The sequence below is a fragment of the Brienomyrus brachyistius genome, chromosome 13 (assembly GCF_023856365.1).
Source record: "Brienomyrus brachyistius isolate T26 chromosome 13, BBRACH_0.4, whole genome shotgun sequence".
NCBI lineage: Eukaryota > Metazoa > Chordata > Actinopteri > Osteoglossiformes > Mormyridae > Brienomyrus > Brienomyrus brachyistius.
In genome coordinates this window covers 6,581,766-6,604,024 of record NC_064545.1, presented here as the reverse complement: position 1 = coordinate 6,604,024, position 22,259 = coordinate 6,581,766, and the positions used below count along the sequence as shown (strand labels likewise).

The following is a 22,259-nucleotide window of genomic DNA, read 5'->3' as shown; positions in this document are numbered from 1 at the left end:
CTGGTATACCGCACGTGTCCAGCCTTTAATCATTGTACTGCTTACTCCACTCATTAGGACTATGAACATTAACTTGCTTGACTTTGCTGGGCTTGTAGAGTCGCAGAATCATCTACACCACTTATGAAAGCAGTGCAACAATCCTCTGGTACATACCTGCCTTATTAAATCTGTAAAAAAAAAATTAATCTGTAAAAAAAAACACTTGTTTTTTCCTTAAACAATTCCAGTGCAGTGTTTTCTTTACTGCCATATTAGAGTTGTGACAAAGCAAAACATCAGCATCATTCACTTTGGAAGAAAAATTGCAGGAGAGCTCCATGGCAGCATCTCACACTTATAACCATCACTGGGCTAATTGCAGTGTTTACAATCAGGCATATTATTCTTCCATGTTTTTTTTATCCCAGCAGCAATGCCCAATTAATTCCATTTTAGGTGCCACTCTCAACACACCACACCAGCAAGCAACCAGCCACCACTAACTCTATGGGCCAAAAGGTTCTTCAGCGTGCTTGGAGTGTCCCATTCGCTAAATTCCATCTAGTTCCATAGGTTCCCAGCTGACGTTGCTCTCGAGAAGAAACTAGGGACACGACTGACAGCAGAACACGCCCTTGCCAGGTAATACCATGACACAAAGCGAGTGAGTGAACCCAGGCATCAGCTATAGGATGTTTCAATTACTTGCACAACCGAAGAACTGATAGTTAAAATTATAATCGAGGGTTGACAGCATTTGGCCACTGAAGAGTGTATTCTTTATGTATTACTTATATATTACTTGGTAACAGTACCAAGACAAAGTTTTTAGATGGGCCTGCTGAGTCATGGGAATGCAAGTCTCCCGTTCTGCTCTAGGTGATGTCAGAAGAGGGTCCTCCACACAGAGTAGAGGCACCACGTCCCATGGGGTGACATCAGGTGCGTAAAGCCCAGCAGAGGTGGTGTGGGAAGGGAGACATCACTCACAGTAGCACAGACAATTGTACCAATTATTAGGAATGCCCAGCACGGCACATACCACATCCTCTGGCTACAGGTGCGATTTAGATTTTCTGTACTTTGGTAATAATGTTCCAGTTGTGGTTTTGAAATGTCTTTCTATCGTTAAAAAGTGAGAGAATTCAACCGAAATAGAAAATAAAAATGAATGGAAACAACCATGGATGGTGATTCAGCCTTTCAAGCCACAATCACTTGTTGGAAATTTGCTACCTCCTGCTTGCAGTTAAGTTTCTTTAACCATAAATATAATTATACTTAAAAGCATCACCATCCAATACAACTCAACATTTAAAAATGAAGGGTTTCACACTACAAGTACAACCAAAGGGGCAGTTCACTCCAAAACAGAAGAGGTCTGAGTGGCTTTAATGATGTCTATCCATCTAGGGTGTCCGGCTGGGAGTTTCTGCCTAGTTTTGGAGATACCGACGGTAGAGATGTTGGGCTTCTCTCGAATATAATGGGAGTGAATGGCATTCTTTCTGTGGTGATTAAAGTGCCAGAGGAATACTTTTGAAAAATTCAACAGCAATGTCTCTTACCAGAAATCATGATCTGGATGTCGAACATAATCCACAGACTTTGAAGCGAGTGGCTCAATGTACAAAATATTTCCGTCAACCAAACTCCACAGACCAATCGCATCCCTGCGCAGATGTCGCCATCGGGGGGCCTGTGTGCCCGCATCCTCTGCGCAGTGAACTGCGGCATTACTCCAGTGTCACAAAACCTAGAACTTACCTTATATAATTCACCTTATGAAGCGTGAATCTCATTGTAGCAGCTTTCACATTCAAAGATTTTCACTCTTGTATGCTGTTCTCGTGATTGAAAAGTCACTGGTTTGAATCCCAGCACTGCCAGTCCAATCCCACTTAATGCCCAATTGCTGCAGGGCCGATACCTGCGCTGTAACCCCCACGCCTGCTTTTACCTGTGTGTGTTTTTGTACCTCATGGAGAGCAAGAGGGGACAGGTAAGACGACAATGTCCCCCCCATGGGGATGAATGAAGCATCACTATTCTATTCAATAAGGGACGCACTGATGCAGAGCCTGGGGGCAGAGAGAGAAGCTGCACCCATAACTTCCAGAACTAGCCTAGATGAACAAAAAACACCAAAATCACCACAAACATAAGTGAAGCAGGACCTTCCCTAAGTCCTATTCAGCAATGGTGAAACCACATCTGAAAAGAAGCATGTTCACATTTTGTCTAGAATTACGATGTTTGAAGCAACAGCTGCAACATGTTATTTCTAAACACAAACTGACGTTTGGAACTGGACTGTTTAACTGGCAGCGTTTATCAAGGACGAAATGAGTTCTTCTTGATCACTTATTCACTAAAGATGAAAATTCTCTTATTTCCCCCAAGATGTCCACCCTCTACAGTGCACCGTGTGGTTAGACATCCACCACCAGGTGGATCTAAACATCAGGAAGAATAACCACACACAGACACCAAGCATGATTTCTTCCAGCAGTGTTGAATGTGTCATTATATTTGTTCAAACCCAAGAAATTAACAAGTTACATATGATTGCCTGCCAGAGGCCGAGGTCGAAAAGAAATTTAAAAAAGGGGGTAGAAAAAAATAATTTAAAAATAAAACTGTATTCATTCACACTGCTGGCACTGATTGTTTTCTTGTCAAAAAAAAAAAAAGCACGATTGTAGCAATATCAGAAATCACTGCATCCTTGTCATTTACACGGATTCCTATGTTTTTTGATAAATATAATACTGTACATATATATATTTATATTTGTTGCAGGTAGAAGGGTTGACGTCAGTGACTGGGAACAATCGCTCAAAAAGGACTCACAAACCTTCAGCAAGTGTTGACATTAGTTACATGCAACTGGAAACCATTCTCTCTAGCCGTCTTGGGGATCGCAATTTTTAAATTTGTCAAGCAGGAGAGCAAGCTTATGACTCTTCTAGTAACACAACACTACTTCAATAATAAATTAAGATAAAAACTATAGCAAAAGGTTTTCAAACTTTGCTCATGTTTTGATGATACAAGAAACATTTACAAATAATGCCTGTAGCAAAAACCCTATTGTAGAATATTTAAAATTAAGTTCCCCCAAATAATCAGCTGAATAAGAAAAGACCAACTTAAACTGTAGGTTAACATTTCATTTTAGCTGTTGCTTTCACTTTGAAGAAATTATGATTTTGTGCAGGAGGAAACCGTATCAAAAACAGCTTTTTTGGGTCACACTATGTGTTCCAATTGGTTTATTTCAGTTATATATTTTCGGCTTCTGTATACATTTTCTTTATAAAATACTTTATTCATACAATCATTTTAACGATAGCAACATTACTATTAACTTTGAGTGGCAAGATATCAGACATCGCATAAGAACAATAGTATATAAACAAATGGAAAAAAAGTTCGGTATCCATTAGTATGTTTGTTGGTTTCTCTTCATACAGTTCGAACTTTCTGTACAACTGTCTGTAAAACCTATTACGAATATTGCTGGTCCTGATCTGGTGAGGTTAGGGCAGTGATGGCTCTGGATCTGAGCTTGCACTGCCCCCTACTAGGGCCCCCGGGAGGAGAGCTGTGCGCGACAGAAGCGGGCCACCTGGTGCTGTGCGTCACGCCGGCCCATTCACCATAGCCTCTGGTGTGGGCATGCGCTGTTCGGTTCTGGAGGATCAAGGAGGGGGGGGGGGCGTAAAAATGCAACATCCTTCCCCAACGGCGACTGCACGGAGTCCCTCAAAGCCCCCTGCCCATCACCAGTCTCGGACTTACTTGGCCTCATCCATGGCCGCCACTTGCTCCAGAGGACCATTCAAAGCTTCGGTCGGAGATTTCGCTTTCTCTAAGTGCTTCACACTGCCAGGACAAAGGGCAAAACTTTAAAGTGTTTGGGATCCAACCCCAAAACCACACGGGTGATTTCATAACAGGCTTTGGCCACTAAACATGACTTTTTTTTTCTACCGTTCGCAACAAAGTCCCACCTCTGTTTCTGTTGGCTGCTGGCAGGCTGACCTGACGGAAGGAGGCTTCTCTCTGGATCAGCACCTTCCGCCATGGAGAACTTTGCAGACATGTCTTCAGAGGTAGACAGCTTCTCTTCCTCACTACAGAGAGAAGGGTGGCCGTTTTAGAAAGTCTTACCTTTTTCGCAGGGAGAGCTGTGCTCAAATACGAATATTTGGACTGCTTCAACACAAAATAATGACATGCCGAATGAAGAGGGCCACATTAATGCAATGGGACAACGGGGATGGGGGCCGGCGAGATCTCACAAGAACCATACTAAACAAGGTGTTCAGAAGAACTTTTCAGTAGGCTGGACGAAGGGATCAAAAGGCCTGGCAGTTGACAAGCAGGGCCGCCATTTTGGATTTACGGCTGCCTGCCTCTAAACGCTGGCCTGAATGTACGTGCTTGCACTTTACAGCAAGCTACCAGAATAAAGAAAAAAATACAGATTCATCTCATTCAGATCTCAGGATGCTTGGAGTGAACCCAAGAATGTAAACCAGTTCATTTAAGAGAAAACCACAGTACCTCAGAACTAACCAGAAGTTCCCCATAGTCATTACTTGTGGCAAGAAAAACTGGTTCAAAGTAACCAGAATGAGAGCAGAACGAATTTTTTTTTTAAAAAGACAAACACCTGCTAAAGAGTGGGCTGTACACAGCTGCTCTCCCCCCCACCCATCATCCAGCACCACATAGAGGCTTTCTGAAGGCCGGATCTGACATACAGGAGCAGGTCAGCACTGCCAAACATGGGTTTAACTCTTTCCCTGCTGCCTGATAGTGTTCATTAAGAAGCTCGGACTTCAGCTCCCTGCTACAGCAGCTCTGCACCACTGTGCACAAGCACCACTTCCATGGAAACACGTCATTGTGACAGAACAGCACCAAAGGGGACATCGAGGAAACCCGAGCACACAGCGGCTACTCTGACAAGCCACGACACCTAATGCCCTCAAGCCCATTTGTACTCAGAGGTAAACATGCAGATGGAGATGGTAATATTTAGAAAAACACAAATAATAAATTAAAAAAAGGAGGTTCACAAAGACACAGCAAAAGTGAAACCTTGATGAGCTGTACATACCGGTAAGATTTCAACACTCTGAAGCCACACGCACGGCAGGGGAAAGAGGAAGCTCATGTTGTAAAATGTTGCAGTTATAGGGTGGAGAGAGTTTCTCAAAAGTAAAGAAATGTGGGATAGTTTTAAGATTTTATAAACTCTGCAGCAAAAATAGGCAGATAAGGTCACACTAAGCACACATGCATAAACATTCACTGGAAACTGGCGAAGAATCTGGCATCTGGCACTACCAACTGCTGCAGAAGAGAGACCCACTGGACAACAGCAGCATGTTCCAAGTAAGAACTTGCTTTAGCTGTGTATTAAAAGGCCAGGAAGGGTGCTGAAAACGGACCACTGTTCGGGTAAATCAGAACAGCTCTTGTTCACATGCTGTCAAAGACACGGCTGATGGGGGGGGGGGGGGGGGGGGGGGGCATTACAGGCAGATCCTGGTTGGCGTACCTTTTGAAAACAGCAGTCTCGGTTTTGGCATCAACAGTAAGGCTGACGGTCTCTTTCATGGAGCCATTGGTGACCGTCTCCGTGATGCGATCGGCGACAGGCTCCTCCTCCGAATCGGGCCCCTCCGCCATTCTGGCCCCACAGGGCTCGGCTTCAGAGGAGGCGTCATCACTAGGCCATCCTCCCATCCCTGGAGGAACAGTGGAGCCCCACATCAGTACTGGCACTATAGCAAGTGACTCATTCAGGGAGGGTGGGGGAAAAAAGGTGACTTCCAGGCCGTTCACCTGCAGGGGGCACAGGTGCATTGACACCAAGGGGGTCGACAGTGTCTGTGCTGGTTTCCATGGCTACAGGGGAGTTGCTCCGCAACGGATGTTTGGGGCTGCAGCAAAACCAAAAATCCAGTGTGAATGAATTAGACAGAGGTTCTTGGCTGGTCCAACAGAGACATCTCACATCCCTTTACCAGAAAAGCTTCAGTGTTTATAAAGCTTGCAACGCAGACATTGACGACATTGACACTCAATCTACGAAGACATTTACCGCGCTACATGCCACTGTGACAGTAACTTGCATTCTAAACTCAGTGTGTATACATCTTACAATTTTGCCAATGATAACGCATAAGGCTACCAGCACTGCCCACTGCTATGGTTACAACCTTGGACTCAAACCTATAATCTCACGCCGTACCCGCTCTGAAAACACTTAATGTAAATCTCTGCACTTTGGATGAAGGTGTTAATTCAGCGACCATAACGGAAAAATGAATGTCCCACTCTTTTCGGGGCTGCCAGACACAGTCAAAGCTGTTTTGTGGCTGTGTTATGCTACATTCATCTTCCATGTGTAGGTTCCAACTGCCTTCATTTTTACTCTACCGTCAATCATCCAAATAGTAATACTATTCCAGTAGTAAGACTTGTGCATTGAATGGGAAATAATTAACAGACTTTCACCCAGCATTTTTTATTTCTTGCTTAAAAGGTAACTGGCAAACATACTATTGTACACATGTTGCATATCTCCGTTTTCCCCTCATAAATCAACCTGGCCAACCACTGACCTCATAGCAGCGGGACAGTTGGAGAAGTCTGCCCAGCCGGTCTCCTTCCCTGAAGACGTGGCAGAGCTCCACCCATCGGGCTCGGACATGGCACCTGTTGCCGTGGCCCCTGTACCAGAAGCCCCAGTTGCTGAGGAACTAGCCGTCTCCATGGGGATGTCATCAAAGTTAGCCGTCCAGGTGGGGGCTACCAAGACAACCCAGCTCGTGCTTTCGAATGTGCAAACTCTATCGGTTTCTTTTTCATGGACTTATGGGGGTGACGTACGGCGATAGTAGCGTTCAGGGAAGAACACTACACTGCGCTGCTTACCTTCACCGGAATCGATTTCCATTCGGTCATCAGGATTGCTGTTGCTGGCTTCAAAGGGGTCCTGCTTGGCATCCTCCTCTTCCGAATCTGTGCTCTCCTCGCTGTCGGTGCTGCCGGAACTTCTGAGAGACAAAAGAGAGATTCTTCCCCAGTCGAGAAACAGAACAAAGGTACAGTATGGCTTATTTGAGGCTTATTTGCCCGCTAGTCCGGCAGCCAACTGATCATACCGAGGACGGCGGCGCTGAGCCTCAGTGGCAAAGGTCACATCTTTCTCATCCCAGATGTCCTCCTCGTCAGAACCAGTGTCTTCAAACTGCTGGATCTTCTCCTTACAGCAAGCTTCAAATAGAGCTATATTTGCCTATGGGAGAAAGTCCACTCTGATGTCAGAACATAGGGTTGCTAAGCTGCCTCTGCAAGCCATTATATGCTGATGTAAATCATAGCTGTTAAAAACACAGCTCAGTTATTACTTTCATTAGCGAGTTAAAAAGCTAACGAACAATACTTACACTTTCATTTGTATTCAAGGAAAAATTGATGTCTGATATTCTATCAAAGGGAATACTGCAAACATTAAGAAAAAGGATTTCAGTACAGTTAGTAACACAGCATTTCAAGAAGAGAACGTGTCCCAAATCTCTGCTGTCTGATTGGTAGGAGCAGGACAATCACCCAGCCACCAAAATTAAACAAGATTCAAAGTTCACACAGTCCCCACCAGTCCAGTCAATCATCTTTGAAAATAGAAAGCATCCCAACAGAGACTACGATACCCAGAAGGCCTTTGAAATAACACCGGTTATACCTGCTACTCATTGAAACCCAATAAGAAGTTCACGCCAGATTTAAGCAAATTTCCATGATCACTTTGCCTTAAAAATTGTCACAATGATTACAAGAGGGAATAAATGTCTACAAATTAAGCCTTCTAAGAGATTTCCCACATTAATCTGACAGAGCTGCAGAAGACAAACCACTTGGACAAAGCCTTTCCCAAAAGTAACCCCACATGACTTAGGTGATGTAACATTAAGTGGCACCCTGAGAACATACGGGTATGAGAAAAACGGCATGCATTCAGAGTACTCACTCCACGACATCGTCTTGATCGGCAAACTCCTCGTCATTGAAGCCGAACTGCTCAATAAAATTGGACGTCATTTGTTGCATCTGATAATCAGAAAAGGCCTGGGTGCCCAGGACCAATGATAATGATATAGTCTTGGAACTACAAAGAGACCTTGAAGTTGTTTCATTTCAACAGTTTTAAAAATACAGGTGAAACAGTCCGAGAAACGCACGAACACAGGTCTACTTGAACGTCTACCGTTAAAATGCTTTCCTACAATTAAAATAATTAGCACACATCATCCAAAAGCATGGCATCATCCCATTACCAATATTTTTAAGACACACAAGCAGCGATCAAAACCAGAATAGAAGATACAGATAACCTTATTTCACCAGCTCCTCCAGTTACAGACTTACTTGCTGCAGGGTGGAATCCTGATGAAACCCGTTGTCCTTAAAATCAACCTCATCGTCACTAGATGACGGAATGTGGTGGGTGCTGACCTGCATGGAGAGAGGCAGAATGGTTACAAGGACCTCAAATCCCCCCCCAACTCGCCATATTACTTGAGATAATAAGTGTTAATCAGAAGACGGAGCCACATACTAAGTCTACAGTGTTCTTCTTGTTTGTATCTGCTAGAGGACCCGATGTGAACGTTTCCCATCTTTCCCGAACGTCTTCCTGGAGCTCTGGAACGGAGGAAGACATGAGCACACAGCCAGGCCGGGGGACACGCAAACTGTCCCAAGCACAGACAGACTGCTGTCACACGCCAGCAAACCTGATATGAGCTGCTGTATCAGTGTGCTGTTGGGCCCCTTATCACTGTTGTGCACGATGGAATTGGCTATCCTGGTCAGGTGGCCCATGTACCCTCTTCGCTGGCCACCCTCAGCTCTGCAAGACAGTGGTTGAGTCGCTCAGTCCCTGACACAGGAGAACAGCAGCGCAGCCACACAATGAGGGAAATTACGAATGCAGCAGCTCTTACTGTTCCTTCTCATTGGAGGCCCATGCATCGAGTATTCTCTGTATCAGCTGGCACTTCTGGAACAGCTGAAGATGCAAGAGAAAAAGGGGGGATGTTTAACCATAAGAACCAAGTACCAGAACATGCTCGTGCCGGTCAGATGGATCTGGACTCACATGCTTGACTAGGTGGTTCTCCCTAATGGGCTCTTGGTCTCCGTCTTGGTTGATTTGGGGGTGGCTGTTTAGGGCTGGGGGCATAGCTAAGATCATCGCAGTGCAGATTTCTACTTGTATATGGAGGAAATTATTCCATATATATTTAAAGTACATATCCTGAAAATAAACAAGATATTTTATAGTGAGCACATACAGGAGATCAAGACTTTCCATAAAGCAGATTTAAAAATGCGCATCATCAACAGCCAAAACTGGCAGCTGAACCTTCCACAGTGCATCTGCAGGACGTCTGGCGAGATGGATGCTTACGAGAATGACTCCGACCGTGTTGAGATCGATGAGCTCCATGTTGATGATATGGGTGTTGGTCTGGAGGAGGCTCGCCACCAGCCGCACCACATTCAGACGCGTGTTGCCCACGGGGGGGTCTAACACCCCCCATGTGGTCTTCATTACATTCTTCTGCAAGGCAGCAAACACAGATCGACCTTCAGCAATGTTACAGCGGAAGGCGACGGAGCAATCTTTTCAGGAAACTCTCTTTGCCTGGGCCATAAAAAGCAGACATCTAAATTTAAAACAACGGTGGCCCAAAGTCTGGCTATAGAAAACAGCAGATGAAAGCGGTGACCCAGTGGGACTTTCCACAAAAGAGGGCAATTTAATCACTCCATTTAACTGCCCTCCAGATGGGTGGTCAAGAGGACTGACACACAGAGGATCTACACTTTACTCATTTAAATTGCTTCAGACTGGGAGGGACAAAATAACAAGCCGACCAAATGACTACTTCACAACTGGCAGTTTCCTATTCATTATCATCTTAACGTTCCAGCAAGATAATGCAACCGCAACCGGTTAATATAAAGGCAGCATAACTGACGAAAACACATACTTTTGGGGGCTCCAGCAGCAGCTGATGGAAGTCTTTAAGCCTGGGCTTGACAGCCTCTAGGACACTTAGATTGATGGAGAACGACGGGTGATTCATTCCAGGGGGGCAGCTCTCTAGATGGCCTTCAAAACTGCATGGGGGGGAGCAGCATTTCAAAATCCCTGCCAGTGTAATAGGATGGAAGGTAAACTTTACACTGGCACACTGGAGTGACTCCATATACGTACGCGGGTCTCCGGGTTTCAAATAGGGTGAGCAGAATCTGGATGACGCTGACGATTGCAGAGTCATTCTTCTCTTTGTCAAAAATGTTAGACAGCAACTGTTCCACCGTCTCCTGTCTGCAATGGGACAATGTTTATTTGATATTAAAATGTAGGGTTAAAAAACGGGGCCGTCACACATTATGTCATTACTTATGGAGAGAAAATTCCACGGTTCTTTTTCATAAAAGCTACAAATGAAACTCAAAGCTTTCAGAATAAAAAGTAACTGATGGCATCACTGATGGCTTTAATGGTTTTGGTTTTCGTCAATTGAACACAGATGAAACCAAAACACAAAAGGAAAAAAAATTATATATATAAAAAAAAACACATTATTACTTCTCCAGTGTGGCCAGCAAGGGGTCAGTCTCAGAACCCCCCTGGACTTGGAACATCTGGTCTCGGCTGAGCCGGATGATTTCACACAGTGACTGCGATGCATTTGAGTGCCTCTGGCAGGGACAAGCAACAGGAGACAGGCATCAGACAACAGACAGCTAATACACTTTGACTCTGTACAATTCATGCTTCACAATGAAACCCTCCCTGACAGTAGGTAGCATCCCACATTCAGCAAGCCTCACTTACGTCTTCATCCTGAGATGGCTGTACCACATCTACAAGCCTCTGGATGACCTTCTCCTCATTCAGCCACTGTGGACAATTCAACAACAGGCCATTAAGGTCACAACACTAGTGGCCTGTCCTACAAAATGACCAACTTTATTAGCTGGATGAATTCAGCCCCCAGCTGCCTGCAGGTGGCTGATGCCATCTCTCTGACAAAGAGCCAAAAGCTTCCACAAAATCACAAGAAAAGCAAGTTCAAGAAAAAGCAAAATGGCATCTTTTCACAAATGCATGCGGCATTACTTTTGTGCTACTTGCTGGCTGTCCAAAAAGCTGCATGAATTCATTTCTACACAGCTCTCGCTTTTATACAGTTTAGAATAAGGGAAGGAGAGGCAGTGAATGAAAAGCGCTCACATTTAAAACGTCCTGACGGAGCTGTTGTGGCTCAATGCAGGTCAGCATCCTGAGCAGCAGGTCCATGATAGCAGAGGTCCCTATGTGCTTAATCATTAGATCCACAAAGTCTTCCCTCTTGCGTAGAAACTCCACAATCTACAGGACAGAACCCAGAACAGGAAGCTACAGACTTGCCTGTCTGCATTTTTGCGTTTGTGTATAAGCCTTAAGACAAAAAACACTTGTACGCACATTCGGCGGGTGGGGGGGGGGGGGGAGGAAGTTTTATAAAATTCCCCAACACATGGATCATGTCCAAAGGTCAATTGTGCAATACAGACAGTCCCTTCCTGCACTGGTTTTGGGGACTTACCTGGTCAGGCTTCCTGCTGATAAGAATACTCAGCACCTTGCTGAAGAAACTGGCTAGTAAGGGATTAAGAGGTGGCTCATTCTGGAGGAAGCCGTAGAGCTTCATCAGCAAACTTTCATCATCTCCCAGTCTGTCATTCACTTGGCCCACATCAGAGGTGAGCAGTTCACAAGATATGTTGGGGTACCTAAAAAATGAAAAATAAGGATTAAGCCAAACACATAATATCAGCAGTTAGGATAAAAACAAAGTTGATAGTCAACAAAGCTAGATACTTCTAGTTCTTTTATATGCAGGCCAACAGTCAGAGACACAGAGCAAAATTAGAACTAATTGTGCCTGTATCACATGAAAAATGCGGCATTCACGAGCTCTAATTTTGTACTGTACAACAAATGTCAGCAGTATGCCCTAAAACAATGCAAACAGCCTTCCTCTTAAAGTGACCACATCAATTAAAGAACAATGCATACATTTCTAGCTGATTAGCTTGAACCTTCGTTCTCAAATTGCCATTGTTTTAGAATCCATACAACCGAAGTGGAACGGGAGCATCAGGCTGCAGAGACCCACTCACTTGTACTTGAGCTTCTCGTCCATGTCGTTGCCAGGCTCCCGGGTTATGAAGGTGACCAAGTCCTCCATGCACTGTGGCCGCACCAGGAACTCCACCAGCTTGCGGTTCTGGGCCTTGCACTCCTGCAGGACGTCCTCTTCATCCATAACCTCTGTCAAGGTCACATCCTCCTTCTCCAGCAGGGTGTCGATGTGGGACGTTGTGTGCAGGTCAAACTTCCAGAACATAGTGCTGCTGCAACCAGCGAGTGCAAACAAGCTGGGTTACGCTCAGGAGTATTTAAAAAAAAAAAAAACACATGGAATTTTTATGACCAATCACATCCGTAGCAGTCAGCCATACTCATACCAAACTGCTAAAGCAGTGAGGCCCTTGTTACAAACGTATATCAGGCTTCTCTGGTTTTGAGACCCAGTAATGCTCCAATAACTAGCTTAAATGCAGCAGTAAGAATGCTCCCTAGCATTGCTGAAGGCTTCAGACAACTACGACTAAATACAGCCCCACAGAAGGCGAGCAACACAAAGCAGTAAAAAGCCCGCAGACAGCATGGATTCCCCAAAACGTGTTATTAAAAAGGCATACCTGGTTGAGGCAGTAACCTGAAGACAAATCTAATCAAAAATAAAATGCCTGTGCTCTTTGAGGGTTCTTGCCCATTACAGGCTTTACTGACAGCCAAGACAGGAGAAACCCTTTGGTGAGGGATACATGCAGGAAAACACCACAGCTCCCACGAACCAATCAATGCACACCTGCAAAGCAAAGCACAAAGGAGGCACATTTCAATCACTCATTCAGCTCTTGAACATCTTTATATGCATTACACATAGACAGTCCCCAGGTTAACAATGTGCAGCTTACAGGCAAGTTGTAGTTACGAATGGACTGCCATCAAGCCGATATAAAAAAAAAAATCAGGTTAAATACAATGGTTCGAGAGCTTGAGGTTCAGTACAGCATCGTATGTAGGTACTTTTATTAGAATTGTATCATTATCATGACGTACTGAATTATTAGCCCGACAACCACAAATCTGCCTTAAAGACAGACTTAGGCAACATAATTCTTTCGTACCCAGGGACTGTCATTACACACAAAGCTGCCTAAAAACAGGCGATATATCCCAATAATCCCCACAGATTCTCTTTGGTTGCAATGCAAAATGTACCTCATAGCAACCAACAAGACAGCAGATTTTCAGTTATTTTCCGATGGAAATGATAGTACACATTTTCTGCTAAATTCAACGCTCAAACAAAAACACATACATACATAAATATATTTTAAAATTAAAAACAATAATGAAAACAGAGGACCTGTTACCTGGCTTTTCCATTTATTAAAGGCAACCATGTTTGAAGAAATTTTGATATTTCAGAAACCAATCAGCTAACTGACAGATGCCCAAGTCATGAGATGGTCCCACCCTACAGATATTTACTAATTTCTGTGGAAGATGAAGTGCCATCCGACAGGTTTGAAGTGCAATTCTTAATTTTTTCCAATCATACCACGATTGCTTGTTGGCCTCAGACTATCTGCCTAACAGCAGTCGTCAGCTAATTTAAAAACACATACTAAAATCACTTGTACTGCAGCAAACACTAAAATTTTTAAATAAAACCCATAAGATTTTAAATAAAAAATTTAATAAAAAAAACATTAATGTGTATTTAGACTGTACATGCATATTTAAACTACACATACACCCTCACCAAATATCTGAATTTTGAAGGTCTACACTGCCAGTGTGATAAAGGCCTGACAATTTCATGCCCGTAGTGCACACCAGTGACACAGTAGTGCACACCAGTGACACAGTAGTGCACACCAGTGACACAGTAGTGCACACCAGTGACACAGTAGTGCACACTTCCTCCTTTTTCTGTATGCACTGGCACACAGCATCAGGGTAAAAGGTCAAAGAAGAGCCATGTTATATCTACCAGGCTAACTCTTCACCCTGCTTTCTCATGAATGGCAGATAGAAAGGAAAGCTTATTGATAGATTTCACGAAGGGGGCCGTGTGGCTGGTCTCCCTCCAAACCTTCATCATCAGACTAGGAGCAGCTCCGAGCCTCAGCTGGTCATTAGCGACCGTCCGACTCGGCCATGCTGGTTAATTTCTGTGCACATTTATATGCGGGCAAAGCAGCCAGAGGATAATGCTTCCAGCGGTGTACGCTTAAGGGAACAAAGGCAGCTTCCCATGTAAACCATTACGGATCCAGCCCTGAATGACACACCAAGCCCAGAGCATGTTCATGTGCTCTACGTCATGTCAATGTCACAGCTGCTGGCTATTAACGTTGTAACCAAACATAACAGGCACATGGCAGATCAAAGACGCTGGTAACAAACACAAAGTTATCATTGACTCAGCAACTGTTTTTTTAAGCAAAACTGCAGACATCAAAGGCATGAGAGCGTGGGCATCTTCCTCTCCAGTTACAACACTGCATGTCCACCTACTCAGCGTTTGGCTAGAAATAGCCACATACTACAGAAACAGAGCTTCCCCGCCCCATCCCCGACCTTACTGTAAATCTTATTCTTCCATTAACGTACAAATCCCACTCATAAAATACGGCAGCACGTTTTACTGTGGAACTGAAAAATAAAGCTTAATTTTAAAGCTACCAGCTGGAATGCACCTTAACTGCACGCCAAAGAATCTGATGTCTTCGCCGGATAATTTTTTTAACCAGCTCGCCGGTGGTGCAACAGCTTGCTACACTTTAAACAAAATCTGATTCTGAGGGACGGTTTTGTCAGTCATCCCACAGAACTACCAATTAGAAGAATTAAAAAGAAGAAAAAAAATAAGCATAACAGTTAGTTGGCTGTGCACGATCCAGCGATGGTCACATTACGAACCAGCGAATAAAATGCAGCGATTAAGGTGGTCGCCTCCTTCAAGCCGATGGCTACGTTTATCACATTTGTGTTAGATAAGGAAGCAGGGCGGCGTGCATGTGAATAGGGACGCGTGTTTTGCACCTGCAGAAGAGTAAAATGTGCATGAAACGACATTCAGTTCTGCGGGCTACACCAGGCACCCCTGCATTAACACGTATTGCTCTAAGCATGCGGCTGTAATCACTTGGCAGTCGCAACAAGCAGCAGGTTATTTCCAGGAACAATAGAACAGGTAAAAACCATATACTGTTCACCTGAGCGTGGAGGGACGAAGGTAGTAATAGATGTTGCTTTAGTGTACCGCATATTGGTGTGAAGCCAATGTAGCGGAGCGCAGCTCGCCGGCGGCGGGCCTTGTGCTGCTAGTGGGACCGTTTTTTACATCTCTGGTACAAATAAAAGCAGATAGTCAGCTAAAACACCTAATGGAAGTGGCGTCTATTTTAGGTAAAAGCAGCTATCAAAAAGCACAAGTTGCAGATCGATGACAGACCGACAGGCGGACAGATACGCAGGGAAAGGAAGCCGAAGTTGGACGTCGCTGTTTTATTAAGGCTGAGAAGGCGATAGACGGAATATTTCCACCAAACCTGGATCGTTACACGAACCGGCTGGCAAATGTTAAACGCAAATAGTTCAACCAAAGCTTCTCCTAAAGAGAGCTATATTTCAGAGGATACAATTTTAATAAAATGAAAACCAACTTCGCCTGCTACGTCTACCGTAAACCCGGCTTGTTGTGAATGGGGTCCAGCTAGTTAACTCAAAATAACGTACCGATACAAGGCCGCTAACTGAAAATAATATGCAATTACACAAGACGCTTATTTATTAATTCTCAGATGTGGCGGAAACAATGAAAACGGAATTCCGTGGTAATACCAACCACTCTGACTCTGCAAAACAGATCGGAGTTAGCAAGCAGCTACTCCTGTGGCCAATAACAAGAACTGCATGGACAAGACAGTACGTACCGATAAACTGCGGGAAATCACAAATCCCCCACATGTAGATGGAGAACCCTCTTGCCTCGGGTGTTGTGAACATAAAATACGATGTAAACGTGGCACTGAGAAGAAAAATAAACTGTTTACAGCAGATTGTAGCAGGCGGGAAACAAGAGACCATTAGAGAGGACTTTCAAGATGGCGGCTCTATCAACTTCAACAACCCCTTCCCCCACATAGCCGCCACATCTGCCAGTCAAACGTAATACGTTATAGTCATTGGGTACAGCGCACGCCAATCACACTAAGCGCATGCATTTTTAGATCTATGATTTGACAATTGGGTTGTCAATTATTTTGTAAAAATCCTATTGCAGTGCGTTGCATTGGAGGTTACTGGACATAGGATTAATGAAAAAGCCCTCGTGCCGAAACTGGAGCTTCTGTACCGCCATTTTGGATTAAAAATTGAATTGTGTATCGGTGCAGAACAGAGCCGGTCTCGTGAGCCAATATGGCGTTAGTTTCACATTCGACTTGGTGGTGTGTCATTTGATTGGATTAAAGTGATGTCTATCAACCAATACGCCACCTGGCTAAAGCGCGGAAAGTGAAATTGCAATATTTTACGGCTCAGCAAAAGCTTATAAACTGCATATTGTGGCATCACACGTAGCACTTTTCGAAATCCCCTTAAGGTTAAACCCATACTTATAGCATAAGGCTTGGAAATAGTAAGATATTGCAGCCGCCGAGCTTGCCTTGAAAGCCCCGGTCAGGCCGATTTCCGATTGGCTTTGACTGTTTTCCCCGGTTGTTTTCGACGCCCTAGCAACAATGAGACGTCACGTCGATTGACACGGTTTAAGCAGCCGGCAGCGCCTCGGAACGTAACCAGCGAGCTCCGTACTGTAACTAGAGTTTCCAATGACGAGAAACGCCCGGGCGCCCATTCGCTCCTCCATGCAATACCTCTTTCGAATAACACAGAATGAAAGTCACTTGAACTACTTTCTTGGGTTTAATGAGTATTTTATTTATGGTTCATAAAACATTATGCTTATGGATCAGACAATATTTCCTATAATCTGCAGTGACCTTTTGAAGAAAAATGGACCCTGGTAGTTACTTCATACACTGTCCCACTATACATACATACATCCATCTTATAGCCACTTATAATGATTAGGGTCGCAAAGATGTTACCTTTACAGTTAATTTTAAGCACAGATCGTCCAGGTATTATGTGTTACTATTTCATAGTATTTAGAGATATATAATCTGTAGACTAGCCAGTTCGCCATGTTTGTGACATTCCCATATTGTCTTTCAAGCAACCAAAATGAAACAAAAATGTAGGCACACTTATAATATTAGCGCTGGTTCAGGTTTATGGGTTACAACACCTACTGTTCCCAAATTATAACAAAATATTTGGGGCATGTCATTTGCATACCGGTCTGTGCTACATAAGTTGATTCACAGCTGGTTATTTATACTCTTTTACATTTGTAAATAAGTGTGATTTATCTGTTGTCCAGGTATTTACTTTGATAGGGAAATCTGAATTGTGCCGATAAGAGTTAAACACAAATAAAATAAAATACATTCATAATGCAGCCTGTGTGTTTCCAAAAGAACAGAAAAACCACGATGACTTTCTAACATGTGCTCAAATAAGATTTGCGAAAAAAGACCCCACATGCAGACGCAAGGAAAGGCAGATAGGGCATATTCAACTAAAATTATTCTGGATAGAGAGGAACTCAGAATAGACTCTTTGTTCATGCTGCATGTATGCACTGTATGCTTGTGTACGCTGAGAGCGAGCAGCCAATTTCCATCCACTAAAAGGGTTTGTCTCGACTTTCTTCCATTGATATAAAAATCCGGGTCAGGCAAGCTGCCGTTGGCCCCATCGCCGCCAGTGAATATAGGATGCATATCGTACTACAGGCAGGCAAAGAGAGAATCACAAACACGAGCTGGCAGTAGATTAGGGGCAGCTCAGAAACTGCTATATCATGGCTCTACTGTTAAGGCCTCTGTGTGGGTCGTGTTGCTGTCCATCACAAGGTTGGCGCACATGCCATATTGTAAATACTGTTTAATTCCAGCTTGGCTGCCATGTGACTTCTTTGCTGATTGGGCTCATTGGGGACAAACCAGCCAAGTTTATACATCGTATTGGTCAGGAAGGTGGGGGACATTGGGCAGCAAGTACTGCCCTCAGACACCGATAAAATATTAATTTGGTGAAAGTAGATTTTAAAGCCAAGACAGAAAATGCATAAATCATCGGGCTTAGTGCATGTTTTTTTCGTCGGCGCATTGAAACCAACCCACATATATTACACAGACCATATATCAGATGGGTTATTAATGTACACAGAAAACAAGCCAAAAACGGTACTCCTATTCAAATTAGGCTGTGATTGGCATCCGATTTCTCTTTTGGCTCTTGTGACTCAGCTGTTCCTCTTGTCTGTTCCTGGGTAGCAGCAAGCACGGACTGGCTGGCGTGCAGGCAAGCCCTTACCGATGTGCATGCAGACCTAGGGTGGACGTTCTGTACGGCACGGTGGCTTTACCAGAGAACGTGTGGAGGCATGTGGATCATCATCGGCGCATGAATGTCTCAGAACAAAGAGTGACCCAGGTCTCATCACTCTATACGCCCTGGGTGGGGGATTGTGGGTGGGTGGGGGGGGGGGGGTGACATAAATGGAATAGAACAAAATGAGGGCAAAGGAGGCAAGGCATCTGTCTGAATCCAAGGGGTTTCCCAGTGCATTTGTGCCCTCGTGACTCATGGTCTCCATAATACTGTGTGCTTTTCAACCAGTTTGCTTCTTCATCCTTAACCCTACCAGGACCTCAGCAGCACTCCAGTATGCACCCAGCAATTATTCCCAATAAACAAATCAACTCTACAAACATCTGTCAAAGCAATTGGTTTGCCCCCCACCCAAAGGTCAATTCATGCATTTTATATGCTTCATGTAAATATTATATTATGCTTCAACTCCTTGAAGCAGAATCCAGTTGTTTATTCTCAAAAAAATCTTAAATATTGTTGCACACTCTCACCCTCGTGTATATGGGTTTATTACCTGTTTCAGCTCTCTGTGGAGTTTGCATGTTCATGTGTACTTCAGGTACTCACACAGTCGAAAGATATGTGGCTTAGGTGAACCGATTCTTCTAAAATTCTATCTAAAATCCCATATTGGAAAAGCATTTGTGTAAATGAGTGGACAGTCTAAGTATGAGTAGGTTTTTATAAATACAGAAGTGGGGCATTTTAGGGCCTTGTTAGGATTCATTCAACCCACGTGCACTTGCAGTTTAAATGAGGAGTGCTTCGGTGGGTAGCGGTCTTCCTTCACACTTGTTGGCTTGTGGGTTGAATCCTGTGTCTGCTCTGTGTGTGGGGGTGCAGTTTGTTTGCTTTGTGTATCATCTGGGTTTCCTCCTGGAGTCCAAAGACATGCAGTACGGGTGGCAATACACAGGGCAACATTTTGAGCAGTGTTGCCGGGCAGTGTTGCTGACCAGTGCTGCTAGAACACATTCCCATTGATACGGAGCAACATGTTTCGATCTGAAAAACTTAAATCGGCAGTGGGCAACTCTTCGCAATCATCCAAATCCAGGTGAGTTGCCCTGTGTCTTATCTGGCTGGCCATTGCCTGACAACATTGCTCAAAAAGTTGCCCTGTCTATCATCACCTTCAGGCCACTTTCCATCTCTAAATTGCCCATAGTGTATATGTAAGTGTTTTGCAATGGACTGGAATCCTACCTAAGGTGTACCTCTACCTTGTTTCCTATGCTGCCTGGGACGGGCTCAAGGCCCCTTGAAAACCAGTCCAGGACATTTTGAAATTATGAAAATGGGTGGTTGCCCTATAACCAGGCACCACCCTCAAGGGCAGAAATGTCCATCTCTCAGGAGATATTGGAACATCCGTGCAGACAGCCTCAGTCTCTGAAGTAAGCATGGTGTGGCGTATGGCGGGTAGGGCGGACGGTGTTGGGGGTGGGTGGGGCATTTCTTCGTAACGCCTACCCTCCTTTGCATATCTGAAACAGAGAAGTAGGCTTGAGGCCAGAGATCATGGGTATGATCACAATGCTTCTGGTCCCTCCCTTGGCTGGGGGGGATGGGTGGGGGGGGAACATTCCATAAACTTGCTGGGTGGCTTTTTTTTTACCCCTGAAGACTCCACCCTCTGCCTGTCCCGACTTGCTCTTAATTCACAGCCTACAGTCATCTTTCTTCCAGTTTGGCTTAGATCTTTGAGGATGGAACTTGGAACCATGTTTGTGTAATTCATATTCACATGGCTAGCTTCTGCATAATTTATTTTAAACAGCCTGTAATGATTTGTCAATATTGCGACAATATTGTATTTGAGATTTATTTCAGGTGCTTTCCAGCTTTAATATCTCTAAAAGGAGGACAGAATGACATGAACAAAGTTGTTTACACAATGTCTGTCCAAACTGAACTATTTTGAACTGTTTTTCTTTGATCCCTCTATCGTGATTGTGTTTGTAATGCGGTGGGCACTTTGCTTAATTTTTAACTCATGTTTGCATTTCGTAATGAGAAATTCTTAATTACTTGTGACTTTTTGGAATAATCTAGAATATATTAATATATTGTCAGGGATTTGTGGAACTCAGAGGATGCAAAAGCCAAAAACGATCAAATCTTCTAACCAAAATATCATGGTGTGCAAAAGACTAAATAAATGAATGTAAATACAGTTAGTGTACAGAAATGATAGTGACGATATTCAGATATCAGAAGCTGGGGCGATTCTAGAATTTGACCTTTAGAGGGGCTCAGAAATGCCCCCCCTCCCATCATTAAATTTTCATCATTAAATAAAACTAACCCAGGGGTGGGGGTCCCCTACAATAAAGTTTATTGAGCCAGGGTACTACGAAACTGTTTTCAAAAATACGGTGCAAATTGATAAATGTCGTTAGAAAAATCATGCTGAATCCCCATTAAATAGGGTCTATCGATCAGACGCACATTGATTCTGCTTCTCGTAATCTCCCCATGAAATTATGTTGATTTAAGATTGCTTAGAAACAAAACGCAGTCAGGGAAAAAATGCTCAATTTTTCCACATGAGGGCAGCATTTTACACCATATCGAAATGAAAAACTTCTCGTGTTACTAAAATAGTTTTTATACGTTGTATTTTCTGTTAGCTTTTTATATATATATATATATATATATATATATATATATATATATATATATATATATATATATATATATATAAAATCGCAAGGCCAAACTACAACGACTCAAAGAAAAGAAAAAGGCCAGGACTGTAAATGCACAAGCTACATACACTTTAAAAGAGTACTACTGACTCTTCCACTACAGCAGAATGACATAATAATGCATAAAAGTATTTGTAATGTAAATTTTACCATATGCCTTTTTTAATCTGTGTTTTTAACCACTCCAGTTCTAGGTCTTTAAGGTCTTCATTGAGCAACAACTACAAACATTGCAGCATCCCTACATATTTCACAATTTCAATCTTGTTCACGTGTGATACCAGAATCCACTTTATACATCCCTACACCACCAGTTTAAGCTCTACGAAGGTGTCAAAATTTTTGACATTGTATATATTGTGTCACCAACCAGTGTACAGGACATCAAAACCTTATACTCTAAACCATGACTTATGTCCACAGTGTTTTCCAGCATTTTCCAAGCATCTTTCACCCTCATTAGCAGATGCTGCTGTTTCCTCAGTAGAGAGTATAGCCGGGAGTATAGCTGGGAGTATAGCTGGAAGTATAGTAAGCCTAAGAAAACTTTGTCTATCAGGCTTGCATGTGGCCTGAAAAGGTCTTTTACGCTGTTCGTTCAATGCCAAGAACTTGTCAAAGCATTCTGTGACAGTCAACCTAGATGCCATTTTTACTAAGACACTAGGCACGACACAGCTGCCCATAATGAAATTCAGCTTTTTGTTTGTAACGTGGCTGTACACTTCACAAATTTAATGTAACAAATTTCATGCCCCTCAATTCCCCCCTTTTGTAGACAGAACTTAAACAGCCCCTCCTTCTTATAAAGGAATTCACCAGTTCATTGT

The 22,259-nt window shown here is 43.6% G+C and overlaps 1 protein-coding gene across 3 annotated transcripts; it reads right to left on the bottom strand.

Annotated features, from left to right (window-relative positions):
* Positions 1-3,005: 3,005 nt before the first annotated feature.
* ppp6r3 (protein phosphatase 6, regulatory subunit 3) lies at positions 3,006-16,358 on the bottom strand. 3 transcript variants are annotated; one of them, XM_048973315.1, is made up of 25 exons: positions 16,147-16,358; positions 12,835-13,004; positions 12,250-12,483; positions 11,673-11,859; positions 11,318-11,455; positions 10,919-10,984; positions 10,670-10,782; positions 10,292-10,405; positions 10,065-10,194; positions 9,479-9,631; positions 9,167-9,325; positions 9,012-9,076; positions 8,802-8,917; positions 8,624-8,709; positions 8,434-8,520; positions 8,036-8,133; positions 7,455-7,509; positions 7,170-7,303; positions 6,940-7,061; positions 6,627-6,813; positions 5,845-5,942; positions 5,558-5,747; positions 3,999-4,121; positions 3,787-3,870; positions 3,006-3,678 (listed from the first exon to the last, which is right to left on the bottom strand). In XM_048973315.1, the coding sequence occupies exons 3-25, from the start codon at positions 12,474-12,476 to the stop codon at positions 3,627-3,629; spliced, it is 2,784 nt and encodes a 927-aa protein (XP_048829272.1). In that variant the 5' UTR covers positions 12,477-12,483; positions 12,835-13,004; positions 16,147-16,358; the 3' UTR covers positions 3,006-3,626. The 3 variants fall into 3 exon arrangements, with proteins under 3 accessions (XP_048829272.1, XP_048829273.1, XP_048829274.1); XM_048973316.1 differs by having other exon boundaries at positions 8,036-8,115; XM_048973317.1 differs by having other exon boundaries at positions 8,036-8,082.
* Between the last annotated feature and the right edge of the window lie 5,901 nt (positions 16,359-22,259).

What these genes read in the sequence shown, in the direction of transcription:
- ppp6r3 (XM_048973315.1), bottom strand. Translation starts at nt 12,476, where the DNA reads ATGTTCTGGAAGTTTGACCTGCACACAACGTCCCACATCGACACCCTG. An exon ending in AGAAGAACACTGTAGACTTA is followed by an intron (nt 8,521 to 8,623) that starts GTATGTGGCTCC and finishes CTCTCCATGCAG; the next exon opens with GTCAGCACCCACCACATTCC. An exon ending in AGGATTCCACCCTGCAGCAA is followed by an intron (nt 8,134 to 8,433) that starts GTAAGTCTGTAA and finishes CTGGGCACCCAG; the next exon opens with GCCTTTTCTGATTATCAGAT.